General features: G+C 44.0%; 1 protein-coding gene across 3 annotated transcripts in view; it reads left to right on the top strand.

Moving 5' to 3' along the window:
• LOC106611015 (kinectin) overlaps nucleotides 1–11,935 on the top strand; it is a 43,757-nt gene extending 31,822 nt beyond the window's left edge. For 2 of the 3 annotated variants that reach the window (XM_045723483.1, XM_045723482.1), the window contains exons 13-34: nucleotides 125–215; nucleotides 612–680; nucleotides 784–821; nucleotides 940–1,030; nucleotides 1,151–1,219; nucleotides 1,332–1,369; nucleotides 1,481–1,571; nucleotides 1,739–1,836; nucleotides 1,938–2,031; nucleotides 2,129–2,169; nucleotides 2,289–2,379; nucleotides 3,510–3,596; nucleotides 6,774–6,863; nucleotides 7,093–7,209; nucleotides 7,296–7,385; nucleotides 7,479–7,571; nucleotides 7,852–7,920; nucleotides 8,053–8,136; nucleotides 9,930–10,013; nucleotides 10,233–10,322; nucleotides 10,696–10,806; nucleotides 10,943–11,935. In XM_045723483.1, coding sequence (XP_045579439.1) covers nucleotides 125–215; nucleotides 612–680; nucleotides 784–821; nucleotides 940–1,030; nucleotides 1,151–1,219; nucleotides 1,332–1,369; nucleotides 1,481–1,571; nucleotides 1,739–1,836; nucleotides 1,938–2,031; nucleotides 2,129–2,169; nucleotides 2,289–2,379; nucleotides 3,510–3,596; nucleotides 6,774–6,863; nucleotides 7,093–7,209; nucleotides 7,296–7,385; nucleotides 7,479–7,571; nucleotides 7,852–7,920; nucleotides 8,053–8,136; nucleotides 9,930–10,013; nucleotides 10,233–10,322; nucleotides 10,696–10,806; nucleotides 10,943–10,966 — 1,750 coding nt within the window. In that variant the 3' untranslated portion in view covers nucleotides 10,967–11,935. The remainder of the gene's footprint in view (nucleotides 1–124; nucleotides 216–611; nucleotides 681–783; nucleotides 822–939; nucleotides 1,031–1,150; nucleotides 1,220–1,331; nucleotides 1,370–1,480; nucleotides 1,572–1,738; nucleotides 1,837–1,937; nucleotides 2,032–2,128; nucleotides 2,170–2,288; nucleotides 2,380–3,509; nucleotides 3,597–6,773; nucleotides 6,864–7,092; nucleotides 7,210–7,295; nucleotides 7,386–7,478; nucleotides 7,572–7,851; nucleotides 7,921–8,052; nucleotides 8,137–9,929; nucleotides 10,014–10,232; nucleotides 10,323–10,695; nucleotides 10,807–10,942) is intronic. The other variant, XM_014210812.2, reaches the window with a different exon arrangement.
• The last annotated feature ends 6,361 nt before the right edge of the window (nucleotides 11,936–18,296 follow it).

The following is an 18,296-nucleotide window of genomic DNA, read 5'->3' as shown; positions in this document are numbered from 1 at the left end:
CCACTTGCACATCTGTGTAGCCTGATCCTTGAATGTCCGTCTGTTCCATATAATGTCCTCTCTGACTCTTGTCCCTGTCATATGGGTTGTGTTGCTGACTCTTGCCCTGTGTGGTTGTGTCCAGGCTGGCTGAGAAGGAACTGCAGAGGAAGAGTCTGGAGGACTCCCTGAATGGTGAGAGGAGCAGTGGCGCCAGCAGGGAAACTAACATGCAGGTACCTCCAGTAATACTCTGTAATACTGTCTAAACCCCCATTATTACACCAGCTCTGTAAAATACGGTCTGTTAACCGGATGGAATGTGTTGAGCTGTAGGAATGCTGCTCACAGTACAGTGGATTGATTTGTTGGCTTACTATACATGGAAGTTATTTATTTGTGAAGCATAGTAGCTAGTACAGTTATAAAACAGAACTATGATAAGCCCTCTGGGCCGCCTTTGTTCATTAAAACAAAGTAAATTAGCTGAAAATGGTCATTAGGATAAAGATATTATCAAACTACTGTAGACCTACATGCACACTGTCAAATGAATAGTGATATCTCCTTTGTGTGAGATGAATGTTGTTGAATCTGGGCTTCCTGCCCTCACCCTCCTCTCTCCTCCACAGGCCATGCACAATGAGAACATGTCACTGAAGGTAGAGCTCCAGAATCTGCAGGCTCAGATTTCTGAACAGGTCAGAAGTGAAACACACCTGTTTTCTTAGATGGAACTCCTGCTGTGATCTACCAGTTCCTCAGTATGCATAACTCTCTGACACACCCTCTCTCCCCATCTAGACTGCTTCTCAGCTGGCCTTGGACCAGTTCCAGAGGAGGTATGTGAGAACGGAGAGCATTAAGACCACACCAGAAAACAATGTTATACTTCACATTGACCCTGTCTCACTATGTCTCTTTGTGTTGTTGTCTCCCCCCCCCCACCGCCACACACAGTTTCCAAGAGCGGGAGGAGAACATCAAGACTGTGGAGGACCTGCTGAAGATGGGGCTGATTGAGGTGGCCAATAAGGAGGAGGAATTGAAGGTGAGCAGTGTTCAGGGGAATGAGCTTGATCACCCCACCAGATAAACACAGTTTTGATCGTGCATTTTGTAAACAAAAATGATGTTGAAGTGTTTGAAATCAAATTGCTTTCTCGGTCAGACTGTAAGAGAAGAGAAGGAGGTTTTGAAACAAGAGATGGTGGCTTTAAAGCTTCAGACTACTGAACAGGTATGTTACGCACACTTTTTTCCCCCCACACGGATCTGCTGTCTCTTTTTATTTTGATAGTCTCAACTCCGTTCCCTCATGGATTCTCCCTCTTGTCTTTTCCTACTCTCAGAAATTGTCCGATTCGATAGTGGACGCACTACAGAGCAAGTAAGTCAATGAAAATACCTATTTTTCCCTAGCAACTGCTATGAAACAGCTTGCCATATTCATGGACAATTTGTTCTGTGTTCGCCAAGTTTTGTTGTTCTGTGTTTCAAGGATCCAAGAGAAAGATGAGCAGATTAAGTCAATGGAGGAGAGCCTACAGGCAGCACAGGCGAGTGACTCCAGCAATGGGATGACCATTGAGGTGTGTGTTCATAGTCTCTCTCACTCACTCTCTCTCTCTCAAAATTCAAGTTAAGGGCTTTATTGGAATGGGTTTAGACTTTTCCCAATGTTACTGTATTGGTTCTAGACTGTGCTGTGTCTCCCTGCTGGGTGTTTGGTGTGACCCTGTGTTTGTTGACCCTGCAGTCTCTGGAGCAGCAGGTGGTGGGGCTGGAGCAGCTGAGACAGAAGGAGGCTGAGGACACCACCAGTGCCAGAAACCAGCTCCTAGAACTACAGACACAGTAAGCCTACTGTACTATCCTTAAGCCTATTGTACTACTCTTTCCTACTCTTTAATGGCATTGTACCCTGAGAAATTAGACTGACACACACTTTGTTGCAGGCTTGTTGCTAAGGACCAGGAGATCCAGACCCTACAGAGTGAGTTGGAGGCGAGGGCCATGGAGGTGAGCGACAAGGTGCAGGAACTACAACAGGTGAGGGAAGAGGTGGAAACAGTTCATTAGTCATCTGTATTGGCTGAATGGGAGAGGGTGAAGAATAACAAGTTAAGTAACTTACTTCTTGTTCTAGCTGACCCACACAGAGGCCCCAAGCCCGGAACTGCTGACAGCGTGAGTAACAGCAATACTTCACAGAATTCCCTTCAGTATACAGTAGGTGTCCCTTGGCATGGGGCTATCCAGCAGCGTTATGCTTGGTAATGTATGTGTGGTGGTGTTCTGTCCTCCAGGTTGGCAGAGAAGGAGAAGCAGGTGTCTGATCTCCAGGGAGAGCTGGCTAAGATGAGGGAGTCCCTGGAGCTTCACAGGAGCAAGAACAACGTAGGTGTCCCGTCCTGTGCTGCAGACAGTCCTGCTGCTTCCCCAGCCCACACCCACACTACCTACCTCTCCAGTCTAGCCCTGACATACATCTGCAGACCTCATCCTGTATATACTCTGCTGAACCAGGGGTTCTCAAACCCTTCCTCAGGGACCCCCCAGCCATTCTATGCATTTCAACTATTCTGGAGCTAACACACCTGATTCAACTTGTCAACTAATTATCAAGACTAGGTGAATCAGATGAGTTAGAAAAGGGCTACACCAAAATTGTGATTTCTGAGGGGTCCCTGAGGAGAGGTTTGAGAACCACTGCCCTAAACCACACCTCTCAGTTATGTCACTCTACCCATGCATCTGCAGTCCTGTGCACCTCTGCTTCAAATGAGTAATCTCACTCTATTCATTTTCCCAAGTGGATAAATTGCATTTTGTCACAGACTATGAATGAAATTAATAAAGCTACTTGAAATTATTCAAGTCAATGATTTCTCTACCATTACATTTTAGTTCTGTTAATTTGAAATTCCATGCTTATGTTGGCTAAGGCTTTCTACAATCAAACATCATAGCTAAGGGCTGTCAGTCTACTCTGCTCTGTTCTTGGCCATGTTTACAAGGAGTCCCTATTTCTGTTTCCACAGTATAACAACAGCCTTGTTTTACAGAGACCGAGAGCTACCTTGTTGACTAGCTCTATATAATGTGATTTGGCTTTTCCTATCTAGGTACATTTTACTTTTTTGGCAGTGAGCTGCAGCTCTCATTCTTCATATTCTTTCAGTGTCTATCCCAAAGACCTCTACTGAGTGACAAACCGTTTCACTGTTTGTTTTTGCCGATACAATTTAGTGGCCGATCCTTTTTAAAGACTCAATCGTTAGATGGGCAGCTCATGTTAAGCTGCGCTTGACCCTTAGACTGGTTTACAGGTAAAGTACAGTGAGGATTTTCTTTTAAACCTACACTCAGAAACAGGATAGGACAGGACAGCTGTACAGAAAAGGAGAGTAGAAAATAGTATTAGCTAATGGTTCTCTGTTCGTCCCTATATGAATTGTGTTTGTGGGTCACTGCATACTTTTCCCTGAGGCTGAACTGAAAGTCGTATCTCTCTTGAAACTGACCAGGAGCTTCGGGTGAAAAACTGGAGCGCTATGGAGGCTCTGGCAGCCACCGAGTCCATGCTTCAGGGGAAACTTGGCAAAGCCCTCAAGGTTCGGACGCTGCTTCCAGTCTGCTTCACTCTAGATTGAAAACCTGATTCATCCCCAAACAGCTATTGCCATAATCGACCAGTGAGGTTACTCCATTATTCATACATATGCTGCTGCATACTGATTTCTCCCCTCTTTCTGCACTCTGGCCCTGAATAATTGTCTCCATTAGCTATTCCCCTCAGGAATTTCAGAAAGACTAATGAATTTTATGTAGAACTTTACCACTCCTGTTCTTGAGTTCTGCTTGCTATTCTGCACTAGAATCTGCTTTACTTGTACAGTTATATAACTACCTAAATTCCAGTACAAAGAAAAACTGGGAATTGAAAATGAGTGTGCTGTGACTGACTCCAGATTTCATGTAGCTGGATGGTCATAATGAGTTTGAGATCCATGATCTTCGTGATGCTCCTCTCATTTCCTGCTATGTGCTTCTCTCATTTCCTTTCCCCAATTCTGCATGTGTTCCATTTGATCCTGCAGAATTGCCGTCCAGAATATGTGCAATCAGTCAACATCATTATTTTGTGTAAAATCTTTTTTGAAAACATGATAAAATAACAGTGATACTATTGATCAACATACAGAAATCTTTCAATTTGTGTACGCCACCACCTTACTGCATTGACTTATATACTGAACAAAAATATAAACACAGCATGCCACAATTTAAAATCAGCAGTGGTGGAAAAAGTACCCAATTGTCATACTTGAGTAAAAGTAAAGATGCCTTAATTGAAAATGACTCAAGTAAAACTCACCCAGTAAATACTACTTGAGTAAAATATACTTAAGTATCAAAAGTATGAATCATTTCAAGTTCCTTATATTAAGCAAACCAGTAGACACAATTTTATTTTATTTACTGATAGCCAAGGGTACACTCCAACACTCAAACACATTTACAAACAAAGCATGTGTATTTAGTGACTCCGCCAGATCAGAGGCAGTGGGGATGACCAGGGGCATTCTCTTGATAAGTGTGTGAATTGGACCAGGGAAAATGTATGGCGTAAAAATTGCATCCTTTTATTTAGGAATATAGTTAGGTAAAAGTTGTCAAATATAAAGTACAGATCTACAAAAAAAACCACTTTAGTACTTTAAAGTATTTTTACTTAAATACTTTACACCAATTGAAATAAATAAATGAGGCTCTAATCTATGGATTTCATATGAGAATGGGAATACAGATGTGCATCTGTTGGTCACATGCTGTACCTTAAAAAAAAAAGGTAGGGGTGTGGATCAGAACCAGTTAATATCTGGTGTGACCACCATTTGCCTCATGCAGTGTGACACATCTCCTTTGCATAGAGTTGATCAGGCTGTTGATTGTGGCCTGTGGAATGTTGTCCCACTGAGCGTAGTTGCTGGATATTGGCGGGAACTGGAACATACTGTCATACACGTCGATCCAGAGCATCCCAAACCTGCTCAATGGGTGACATGTCTGGTGAGTATGCAGGCCAAGGAAGAACTGGAACATTTTCAGCTTCCAGGAATTGTGTACAGACCCTTGCGATATGCGGCCGTGCATTGTAATGCTGAAGAAACATGAGGTGATGGCGGCGGATGAATGGCACGACAATGGACCTCGGGAACTCGTCACGGCATCTCTGTGCATTCAAATTGCCATTGATACAGTGCAATTCTGTTTGTTGTCCGTAGCTTATGCCTGCCCATAACCCCACCACCACCATGGGGCACTCTGTTCACAACACTGACATCAGCAAACTGCTCGCCCACACGATGCCATACACGTGGTCTGCGATTGTGAAGCCGGTTGGACGTACTGTCAAATTCTCTCAAATGACGTTGGAGGCGGCCTACGGTAGAGAAATGAGCATTCAATTCCATGGCAACAGCTCTGGTGGACATTCCTGCAGTCAGCATGCCAATTGCACGCTCCCTCAAAACTTTTGGCATCTGTAACGTATTGTGTGACAACTGCAGAGATTTGTGCAGATATGCGAGAAATACGCTATTTTGTTCTTGATCTTTTATTTCAGCTCATGAAATATGGGACCAACATTTTACGTGTTGCTTTTTATATTTTAGTTTAGTGTAGAAAGCAGACAGTAATATTGGCACATGGTCTTCTGCTGTAGCTGCTGTTAATATCCACCCAGCTGTTTCCTAGGGGTTTTTCTAGTCTTCTTCATCAGTGAGAATATGATCTGCCATGACCCTTTGCTTAGCCGTGTGTATTTAGGGACCCACTAATAAACCATAGACTAACAGATTGCTCTCCTACTATAAACAGTTGTGGGGGCTCGGTATATTTTTGCCACAGTTCTAACCCCTAGTGACTCGCTCCTCATGTCCATAAAGCAGACCGGGTACATAGTGAACTGATTTTCCCAGCAGCTGCTCTCGGCCATCTTGGTACAGTAAAAATGGCCTTCATTTAAGCTGAGTGTAGGAGTTCCTGGACACCTGTTGTGTGCGCTCAGGAAAATGCATGCTCATACACAATCCAAAGCATATGTCACAGCGTAGATCCCTTTCCCCTTACAACACAAGGTGTTAATGAGAGTAGAGGTGACTGCGCCAGCGGTCCCTTACAGGACTCACTCCATCGGAGGGTAAGATGGGTTATACAAGACATCTCTCTCCTCCTGAGAGTTTCGAGCCCTGTGCAGCTAGTGTGATTAATGGTACCAACGTAGTGTGTTTTGTTTGGTGGTTCTTCATAATGGAAGAACGTGTGGTGCTCCATGGGAAAAATGTTAGCTCCTCCGGGGCATTACTGCAACTGAGTGAACAAGAGTGAGTAACATGTTCCTCCTTGAAAGGAGACCAATGTGAACTTTGTGAACCTGAGGAGAGCAGAGCAGGGTCTAAACTTAATGAACTCGTCTCGTGGTGGTGTGGCTGCTGAACACTGGGGTGGATGAATACTTGCTTGAAGCACACTAAATAATTGAGCCGCTGTTTGTTACACTGGAGTGTCGTCGAGAGGGAGTTGCGTTTGTCACAGGCCATGCTCCTGTATGCACTCTGAGATGGGAGGGGTGAAACCAAGCGAGCAGAGGTAGCGATTTGAGGTGTTGGCTGTTTCCCTGCACAGCTGTGTGTGTGCGTGTGTGTGTGTGTGAGAGAGAGCCCTGAGTGTAGTCCATGTTGAACGTCCCCTTTTCTCTTCCTCCTTCTCCCTCTCTACCTCTTCAGGAGCACCAGACAGCCCTGGAGACAGCTCAGGTAGAGTGTCGAGATGTTTTGCACAGACTGCTACCCAACGTGCCTCTTCCCACTGAACATGTAAGGTCTCACATAATACAGTATATAATATGCCATTTAGCAAACACTTTTACCCAAAGCGACTGTCATGCATGCATACGTTTTACGTATGGGTGTCCCGGGAATTGAACCCACTATACTGGCGTTGCAAGAGCCATGCTCTACCAACTGAGCTTCAGAGAACCACATGATGTGATATTAAATTCTAAGTTAATCTGTTCCACATGGTCTATTGTTGTGTATCTCTCAGAACCACCAGGAGTGGCTGCAGAGGTTTGAGACTGCAGTGAAAGAGGCCCCGGCAGCAGAGGTGACCCTAGCAGCAGAGCCCAGACCTCCAGCTCCAGGGGGCTCAGAGGACACCAAGGTTTCCTATAAAAAATACTTGTATGTTTTAAAATGTCTGAGAACTGAGGTGGAAAGAAGTGAAACCAGAGCTGTTCTGTTCACCAGATATTGGCTGATAAGCTGAAGGAATCAGAAGAGACCCAGAAGGTTCTACAGAAAGATTGTGAGACATACAAGAAAGTGTTGGCTGAGACGGTGAGGCGACGCTCTCTCAGTGTCCTGTAGATTACGTAAAAAATGTGTCATGAGGCTATGAAACTAACCTGTAATACCCTCTACTGTCCACAGGAGGGTATCCTGCAGCGCCTCCAGAGCAGTGTGGAGCAGGAGGAGTCTCGCTGGAAGGTGAAGCTGAATCTGTCACAGACAGAGCTGAAAGAGGTGAACACTGAAGAACATTCAATTAACCTCAAGTTGTGTTTATTGCACTTTTAACAATATCATTGGTATGTGGGGTGCAGTGGAGGCTGGTGGGAAGAGCTATAGGAGGATGGGCTCATTGTAAGGCTGGAATGGAATAAATGGGACAGCATCAAATGCATGGAAACCACGTTTGACTCAGTTCCTTCATTCCCGCCATTACAATGACCTCCTATAGCTCCTTCCACCAGCATCCTCTGGTGTGGTGCTTATAGTCACTCTCCTGCCCTTTCTTTCCTAGATGAGTGTGAAAGTGGCAACACTGGAGCAGGAGGTGGACAGAATGAGCGACCTCGGGGAGCTGGACAACGTCAGTCCTTCAGTTTAACACTTTACATACCGCTCAGCAATTGTATTATTTAGGCACTTTACATCAGTTGACTCATTCACTTTAATTGATTTTCATATATAGCTAAAAATGCAGTATTTTGTTCGTCCATAGTTGAGAAGAGACAAGCAGTACCTTGAGTCTGAGCTGGAGAGAGCAGAGTACGAGAGCGCCACCTATGTGACGGAGGTCAGCGAGGTGAGCTGACTCAACTTCCTGTCATACTCGGTCATGTCATAGTGGTTATCCATCTATATAGTCATTGGGCGGCAGGTAGCCTAGTGGTTAAGAGCGTTGGACCAGTAACCAAAAGGTTGTTGGTTGGAATCCCCGAGATGACTAGGTGAAAAGTCTCTGTGCCCTTAAGCATGGCACTTAACCCTAATTACTCTGGATAAGAGTGTCTGATAAAATGCAAATGTAGTCATTCCCCTCTGCATTGTTTATGGGTGTTACTGTACTTACTATATGTTTATGGAGCATGTCTCTTTGTTTACTGTTTGTGGTATCCACCATTGTGTTAGTACATGCAACAGTTGGACATTACATTCATACACACAACACACATTTTTCATTGTAGAATGCTCTGTTTTAGAGGGTTTGCGAACTTCACACAGTAACTTACAGCACTTCATGTTTTTCTAGTTGTTTCCTGTTAAATCAATGGAGTCCCTTTGCAGGCACACAGAACAGAAACATTCCAGCTGCATTCATTCATATCATCACAAGTTTCTCCAGAGAGTGAGAGTATTTTATCTAGGTCGTTGTAGATCATTGGTCAGATCTAGAACAATCGAACTCTCCTAAACAGCTTTAGATGCTATTACACTCACACCCTAATTCTCTACTAGGACACTCACACCCTAATTCACTACTAGGACACTTGTAGCCGATCACCCAAGCCGTTCCCTTGCTTCAGCTGTGTAGCGTTGTTTCCCCGGGTCCCACAACCGCTCGTTAAAAACATCTCACACTTCATTTCAGTTTAAAGATCTGTTGACTGAACTGCAGAGCTAACTTGATGGCGCTTATACAGAAGCAGTCAGGCAGAATGAGGAGTTGAATTTGGTAAGCCTTGCTCACCCATATAGGTAGAGCTCCCGTAACCTGTCCCTCCCTACTTCACCACCACCACCCAACGTTATCTCTGGGGTCATCACCTGCCTGGAGAATAAAGGTTCTCAATGTCCTTTGGGTATCATTCCATCTTTCTACAACCTCTGGATACAGTAGTGATATAAGCTTAAATACAACAGGCTAAGCTGTTTTTATATGCATGTGTAAGGTGGGTTTTCTTAGCTTTTTAGGAGGCAGTTACACTAAGAATATAACGATAGACTGAGCTATTGTATCCCCCCCCCTTGTTCTCCTGTTGTCAGGGACTGATTTAGGTGGGTGCAATTATCAGGTAGAACAGAAAACCAGCAGGCTCCAGACCTCATAGAGTAAGAGTTGAATACCCCTGCACTATCCCATCACTACCACTTAAAGGCTTACGGTGGCTTTCTGCTACTCCTGTACAGGCCAATGAGCTTCTCCATGTCGGCCATCTTTGGGGATACATTCTATGCCTTCAACTGCACGCACACACATCATATTGTCCGTAATTTGCCTCGAAACGCAGTTGAAACATTTTCAACGTCTGTCTCTGTTTTCACGTCTATCTCTTGTCTTGCCACCCTTCTGTCTGTGAATGCCTTCAAGGATACCTGAACATTTAATGGTTTTTCATTTGACAATGCATTCAAAAAAATAAAGAACTCTTTGTCAGTGTCTCGCTAATTATTATTAGTTTAGTAGATATAGCTACATGTCTACCTCGACTGCTCTAAAAGCTAAGTGAAAAAAGTATTGGTGTAGAAATATACAAATATATCACCTTGTGTATATGCAAATTCCCCCCTCCAAACAGTTTGAGATCAGATTTTATCAGGAGTGGAACGGTCATTGTCATGTGTTAAGTGTCTCGTCTCTCTGGTGTTTGGTTGCAGCTGAAGACCCAGCTGACTGAGACTCGGTCTAAACTGGAGACCGAGGAGCGTGAGAGGCAGAAGGTGGCTGGGAATCTCTATAAGGTAAGACAGCCCCTCAGGATTGGACTATGTTAAGTTTAGGTTTGGATGTACATTGTTCTTAGAGAAATAGTTTGTTACCAGTCCCAAGTCTAGAATGAAACACTAGGAGCTAAATACACTCTGAACAGTTGAATACGTGGATGTGTTGAACACACTTATATTACCTGAAATGTAAGCTTAAATGTTTCTTGTAATTTCCCCCATCCTGCTCTACCACAGGCCCAGCAGTCTCTGGACATGATCCAGGAGGAGATCTGCAAAGAGACTGGCCAGGGTGACCTGATAGAGAACAGCAACCTCTCATCACACGTAAGAATTACTGGAGGGAAAGGGGAACTTTGTGGCTGGGTGGATTTTTTTTATTTTAAATATTTGTTTTGAAGTCAGTCACACATATGATGTAGGTAGTGTACATTCATGCTAAAAACACAGGTAGCTATGAGTAGTTGTAGTTTTACATTTACATTTTAGTCATTTAGCTGACGCTCTTATCCAGAGCGACTTACAGTAGTGAATGCATACATTTCATTTCATGCATTTTTGTACTGGCCCCCCGTGGTATTGTAGTTGTATATTAAATGTAACCAGTCTTTACCTAGGGGTAGTTTTATTGACCAGTAGGTGTAGTTATATTGAAAGTGACCAGAGGGGGGGGTAACTAAACTGTCACTATGTCCCTCAGGAGGAGATTGACAGGAAGGAGAAGAAGACGGCAGGCCTAAACCAAACTGTTAGGGAACTGCAGCAGCTGCTGCTGGCTGTCAACCGGCAACTCACCAAGGGACAAGAGGCGGTAGGACATTGGATAACACAGCAATCAAAAGAAGGCTTTGAAATATAGGAGTCAATTTACAATAAATGGAGGGTATAACTGGCATGTAAGTCTTCGTTGTAACTCTAAAGAGATATTGAACTGTGCTTTCTTGCAGGAATCAGACTCGCCTGAAGTATAGGGAGGGGAGGATGGACCCTCTGTACAGAGAAAACCTCTCCACCTCTACCTCTCCTATCATGCACTCTCATCCTCTCCTGCTACACTCCTCGCTTTCCCTTTCACCTGTACTGTAGGCAGCCTCTTGCTGACCCCATGCCCAGCGCTGACCTATAACCTCTGACCCCCACCTGCTCCTCCTCAGCAGGGTCAGGGAGAGACCTGGCTGGGCCCCAGAGCAGAGGGGCTCCCTCAAACTACAAACACGCCGAACACCAAACCAGACCTTACTACTGCAAAGTCCCACCACATTCCTCATGATCCCAACGGCACAGCCAGAACTAAAGGCATCCTACACATTGACTGTGTGGCACCCCCCCCCCCCCCTGTTTAGTACCCCCTTTTTTTCAATGGAACGCTTTGAATATATCGTATTTCTCTGTTAGTTTTCTTTGTCAAGAGGGCGATGAAGTGGATTCCAAAATGAACTTTGGGTTGTTTGTCCTTTTTAAGTTAAAGGAAAAATATATTGTTTAAAAAAGTAACTGTTAGGACCTGCTGACTGTACACGACAATTGTTGATCTCTTTGACTCCTGTCCTGACAACTCAAACACGTACTGTACATGTGTTGATTCATGAATACATAGCTACTGTACATGCATACTTTGGCTGGGTATTGGGAGGGAGGGCAAGGGGATAGGGGAGGGTCCCAGCATGTCAGATGGGACACTAAGCAACTGTAACCATGGAGATCCGTAGAGGAAGTCTAAGTGCAGAGCCAGTAGGAGGGAGGCTGTGGCCCTGCCTCGCTGTGGGAGCAGAACGACAGGTCTACTGAGCTGAGGTTTTTAATCCTTCTGTAACTATTAGAGGAATCCCATATCTGTAATCAACGCTCGCTATATTGTTGGTAATTTCATTAACACTGAATATTTCGGGGGGTTTTTTGTAACAGGTGATCGTTAGTAAAAGGGATGCTTGAAAAATCTGCTTCGTGTCCTGTCTTCAGTTCTGCTTGTGTTGACTGCACTTTCTTTACTATACCACTGTGGGGCACCAATCTCCCAGACCTTTTCTCTGCTTTTTAAGAGCAAAGATGGGGCCTTGTTCATTGCAATTTTGTCCATCCTACACTTACAAAATCAACCCCTCACCACATCTAGAAACCATCTTGAAATGTAGTGCCTACCTGAGGGTTGAGGGAAGCTTTTGTCGTTGCTTTCATCTATCGGATACTTTCAGACCTATGAAGAGCCATCAGGCAGTCTAGGGGTTAACTTTTCGGCTAGATGAACATGTATCTCCACAATGAGGCATTCAATTTAATTTAGACCCTAACTAAACAAATGGAAGGCCATTAACTCTGCTCAGTTTTTACGCTGATGCCCAACATTCTAAGGAGTGCATGACTAATAAATAGAATAATGTAAGGCTGGCCTCCCCTTTCAAGACAAACATGTTTCTGTCATGTGGTGAGTAATTTTAGGACACAGGAGGGTATTCGTGTGATTATGGTGTGTTAGCATGATGCCTCAATTATGAAACTTTGTGACCCGGAAACGTTACTCAACCGGTTAATTCCGCATTCTTGCAAAACATTGTGCAACATGTTGATTCATCATGTGGGCTGAAATGGTATAAATAGGTGGGGTTTAGCTAGAATAATGACTTTGTGGCTGTGGTAACTAGTGACGACATAATGGATCGCCAAGAAGGACAACTGCCCCCTACTGTTATCTGGAAACTTTACAACTGGAAATTCTATCAGGTTTGTCACTGGCAGCTGTACAAGCAGTGGATCAGTGAATTACATATCCTGCTTTTACCTCCCATTCCCGGTGGAGTTCAACATGTTAGGGAGGGAGAACATCGCAACTCTGGCACATACTTCTGACCACATTCAGATGATTCAGAGGGGTTGTGTTAAATGCTGAAGACACATTCCGGTTGAATGACTAGGTATCCCTTTCCCATATACTGTAGTTAAGAATTAGCCTTGAGTGTTTGTTTCCGACTTTACCTTAGCTAAGACGGAGAGGAAACACCAGTTCTAAAATGGCATGATCATAGAGGAATTGACATGTGTGTGAGTCAATGTAGTACACTCGTTGCTCTGCGCTTGTCACCTGTACACCTGCATGTGGTCCTTCAGGACTGAAGAATAACAGGACTTTTGTTCAGCACGGGTCAGGGGCGAAAGAAGGACAGGATCAGCACATTCCTAAAATTCTCCCACTGTCATGCTGCAGTCAGCTGATTAAGGGCCTTAGCCATCATGGAGACCTAGCTAGCGACAAAACAGGCACCACACCATAACCTCAGCATACCCCTCTACCCTGATATGATACAGGACCGTACATCAGTGCCTCTGTCAAACACCTTAATAAACATAGTTGCTTCACTTTCCTATGATGCAGATCTCCAGGAATCCAGTCTCTAGATTTCTCACACACATGCATTGTCCTGTGAAGTATATCTCACTCAGTTTAAATAATGACTAGTCTGTTCTTGAAAGTCTTATGCCCATATATGCCCTTATGCCCACTGTGCAGCCGTATTTATCGATCTGGCCAAGGCTTTCGACTCTGTCAATCACCGTATCCTTATCGGGGTTCACCCCTGGTTCACCAACTACTTATCTGATAGAGTTCAGTGTGTCAAATCGGAGGGCCTGTTGTCCGGACCTCTGGAAGTCTCTATGGGGGTGCCACAGGGTTCAATTCTCAGGCCGACTCTCTTCTCTGTATACATCAATGATGTCGCTCTTGCTGCTGGTGATTCTCAGATCCACCTCTACGCAGACGACACCATTCTGTATACCTCTGGCCCTTCTTTGGACACTATGTTAACTAACCTCCAGACGAGCTTCAATGCCATACAGCTCTCCTTCCGTGGCCTCCAACTGGTCTTAAATGCAAGTAAAACTAAACGCATGCTCTTCAACCGATCGCTGCCCACACCTGCCCGCCCGTCCAGCATCACTACTCTGGACGTTTCTGACTTTGAATATGTGGACAACTACAAATACCTAGGTGTCTGGTTAGACTGTAATCTCTCCTTTCAGACTCACATTAAGTATCTCCAATCCAAAATTAAATCTAGAATCGGCTTCCTATTTCACAACAAAGCATCCTTCACTAATGCTGCCAAACATACCCTTGTAAAACTGACCCTCCTACTGATCCTCGACTTCGGCGATGTCATTTACAAAATAGCCTCCAACACTCTACTCAACAAAATGTCAGTCTATCACAGTGCCATCCGTTTTGTCACCAAAGCCCCACATGCTACCCACCACTGCGACCTGTACGCTTTCGTTGGCTGGCCCTCACTTCATACTCGTCGCCAAACCCCCTGACTCCAGGTCATCTACAAGTCTCTGCTAGGTAAAGCCCCGCCTTATCTCAGCTCACTGGTCACCATAGCAGCACCCACCCGTAGCACGCGCTCCAGCAGGTATATCTCACTGGTCACCCCCAAAGCCAATTCTTCCTTTGGCTGCCTTTCCTTCCAGTTCTCTGCTGCCAATGACTGGAATGAACTGCAAAAAACACTGAAGCTGGAGACTCATATCTCCCTCACTAGCTTTAAGCACCAGCTGTCAGAGCAGCTCACAGATTACTGCACCTGTACATAGCCCATCTGTAAATAGCCCATCCAAGTACCTCATCCTCATACTGTATTTATTTATTTTGCTCCTTTGCACCCCAGTACCTCTACTTGCACATTCATATATATATATATATATATATTGGAATGGTAGATGTGCAGAATATATATTCTGCACATCTACCATTCCAATGTTTAATTGCTATGTTGTAATTACTTCGCCACCATGGCCTATTTATTGCCTTACCTCACTTTTCCTACCTCATTTGCACATACTGTATATTGACTTTTTCTACTGTATTATTGACTCTATGTTTGTTTATTCCATGTGTAACTCTGTGTTGTATGTGTCGAACTGCTTTGCTTTATCTTGGCCAGGTCGCAGTTGCAAATGAGAACTTGTTCTCAACTAGCCTACCTAGTTAAATAAAGGTGAAATAAATAACAAAAATATATGAGAGGAGAAGTAGTTTAAATTAGTTCCATGTGAAGTTTATGTAGCTGTCACCGAAATAGTACTCTACAATCACATCCCATTCCCACAAGTTCTTAACACATGTACACACTCTCTCTCACAGTCTAAGACGTCCAGGGAACTTGACCACTCCTGATGTAGAGGAGGCTGCAGGGGGAGGGCATGGAGGAACTAGGAAGGAAAATAGGAGCTTTGTCTTCAATACGTCATCATGGCTCATACAGTTAGTCACCATTGTGCAATTTGTTCCATTGAGTCTCTGTTCCATGCCTATTACCAAGAAACATCTGACTTTGTACACACGCACACACACTCAAGCAAGACCCACCTCCACAGAGCAGCTCTCTCTGCATCTGCTCCCCATCAGTGTGGTATGTGCTAGAGAGCTTTTGATCTCCCCGCTTTGTGTTTGGGCTTGTGTATGTTTGGTGGTGGGGATGGGGGGGGTTATTGAAAGGGAGTCTCATGGTGCTCTTTTAAACAGACAATACCCTCTCTATGAAATGGGGGGACAAAGACTGTCTCACACAAAAGGGCTGTAGTTATTATACCCCAGGCTGTTAAGACTAGCCTGAGAGGAAGAAAGTTGGGGTATATAGCACAAGCAACTTGATCCTAATATACAGACAGACATAGAGGTTTGTCTGTAGTAACAGTAGTATTAATGGACTGATATGGAGAACCATGAACGTAACCAACAAATGCCATGGTTTAAAGGGGGTTGTTGTATTACTTCGTTTTTTTGTATTTTGATATTATTAATATTTTTTTTCTTACATTTTTTGTTTGTTTGTTTTTTATTTTATTTTTATTTTTGTTTGTTTGTATTACTTACAGATGAATAGACAGGATTGGTACATCAAAAATAACATCAAGTTGTCACTATTTTTGGTGATGCATTACACCGCCGTGGTTGCCCTCACTACCTTTTTGTTTTTGTGTTAACTGTTATTGCACTTTTAAACTGAACACCACTTCAAACAGGTTGTAATAGCAGAGTGGAGCACACCACTGAAGGGGGGCTCAATGCGCTATTTACAATGGAGAGTTAGGAGGAATGGGGCACTTAGCCAAGCAGAGCCTTGTGAAAACAACAGAGACAGCCAAGTATTGATGAGGGTGGTAGACAGAAGTGTAGAAGTGGCACATTCATCAGAAAGGTGTGACAACGACTGGACATAAAGGATAGGGGAAGTGGAGGGATTTCCTAGTTGAAAATGTGAGATTAATTTAACATTGGTTTGGCTGCTGCCACTTTTAGCTCAGTAAGACTGACAGTGAATGGCATTTCATCATTGGGTAACAGCGAATCACATTAAAGTGAGGCTAGATGCTTGCTGGAAGGTGTAAGTCAGAGATATTCACTCCTGGAGGTAACAGGGAACTTTTCCCCAGCTCCCCCCATTATAAATAGCCAACCAATTGCAGCCTTGGACTGGGTGTCTAATGTATATTTTAGTGAGCATGCAGTTTCTGTGTTATTCACTTGAGGCAGAACTGCTGACTTTGTCTTTGACCAGAGGGAGAATGTTCTGATTCGGCCCGTCAGCACTGTGGCCCCCCATAGTTAGTCACAGCAGCCAACAGTATTTACATTTTCATCACTCACTCTCAACACAAAACCGAGAGGATATAATTTGGGTCTGCTCAGTTTCACGCTGCATTAAAAATAATTTGTCATAATATGTTTAGAAAGCCAGTCAGAGGGTTTGCGCTCAGGCTAGAATGAAAAGCGGATGGTGCGTGAGAGAGAAAATATCTGTAGAGTTCAAAAAGTACTAGCACTCAAAACCATGAAAAGGAATAACCAAAGGAGGCTTAATTTAATCCATGCTCAAAATAATACAAAAAGTGAAAGCGCAAGGTGCTAATAAAAAAAGTAACAGAGCATTTGTTTCGGCCTTACATGCTGACCACACCGCTCGCGTGTGTCTGCCCGCATGTTGCTTTTGTCCACCCACACCAGATGCGATCAGGACACGCGTGTTGAAATATCAAAACAAACTCTGAACCAACTATATTAATTTGGGGACAGGTCGAAAAGCATTAAACATTTATGGAAATTTAGCTAGCTAGCTCGCTGTTGCTAGCTAATTTGTCCTGGGATATAAACATTGGGTTGTTATTTTACCTACTCTGACAATTAATCCACAGATAAAAGGGTAGGCTGAGTTTGTTTCTAGTGATCTCTCCTCCTTCAGGCTTCTTCTTCTTCTTTGGACTTTATATGGCGGTTGGCAACCAACTTTAAGGTGCATTACCACCACCAACTGGTCTGGATTGTGGACCTCAGTTCATCTTTCAATCACCCACGTGGGTATATGCTCCTAAAAAACAATGAGGAGATGGGAGAAGTGGGACTTGCAGCTCGTCAAGCATCACAAATAGAACTAAGTTCTATTTTAGTAGCTGGCTATGCAGACGTTCGTTGACGCGCAAGCCACGCGAGTGGTGTGGTCAGCATGTTACTTGTGGTCACCATGTTACATCTCTTTCCAATTATATGTGTTCAGAATGTTATGCCTTCATCAGTGCTGTACAAACAACAAACAAATTAAGAAGATGCTGTCCGTAACAGGCCCAACAGGTGCAAGCAGATAGTGGATTAGAGACTGGCGAATAGGGAATCAATTAACAAGGAACATATAGAAGAGCCTAAAAAATAGACAATTCATATGTCACATATAATTGGGGAGACACCGTATAAGGGGACACTGCTGCTGTGGATGTTTGGCTCAGGGCTCTGTTCCCTACTACCTACCTACATTGTACTGTTGTATGAAATGTAATATCTTTACAGTTTTTTATAGTTAAAAAAAAAACAATGAGTACATGTCTACTTGGTCATTGTGTAAGGTTGTTAGTTTACAGCTGTTTGTATTTTTTTATAGTGTAATGAAACTGAATTGAGAACTATCAGTGGGGTGGATGGGTAATAGTAATATGAATTTGCATCAGGACACTTCTGGAGGGATTCTGGCAAAACACCGGCAGTGTCGGCTTAGTTCTGGCTTACTCTGGGCAGTCCGAGCCCGGCACCCGGTCAGTCCAAGCCCGGCACCCGGATTCGGGCCGATTAAATCAGTCCCGGCGCGCGGAAATAGGGTCGCGTCCTCATTGCTAGCTGGGTCCCCTTACAGACACATCCAGGCACGCCTCCCAGCCTAAAAGAATCATACTGCACCCTGAAAGCTATATTAACATAGGAATCCACCTGGACCCCCTGCCCAGATTTGGACAGGTTTCATCTATGTCGGTGAGTTTGGA

Source organism: Salmo salar, chromosome ssa09 (genome assembly GCF_905237065.1).
Source record: "Salmo salar chromosome ssa09, Ssal_v3.1, whole genome shotgun sequence".
Classification (NCBI taxonomy): Eukaryota; Metazoa; Chordata; class Actinopteri; order Salmoniformes; family Salmonidae; genus Salmo; species Salmo salar.
Note: the sequence above shows the minus strand (reverse complement) of the source record. Positions and strands in the feature narration are given on the sequence as shown.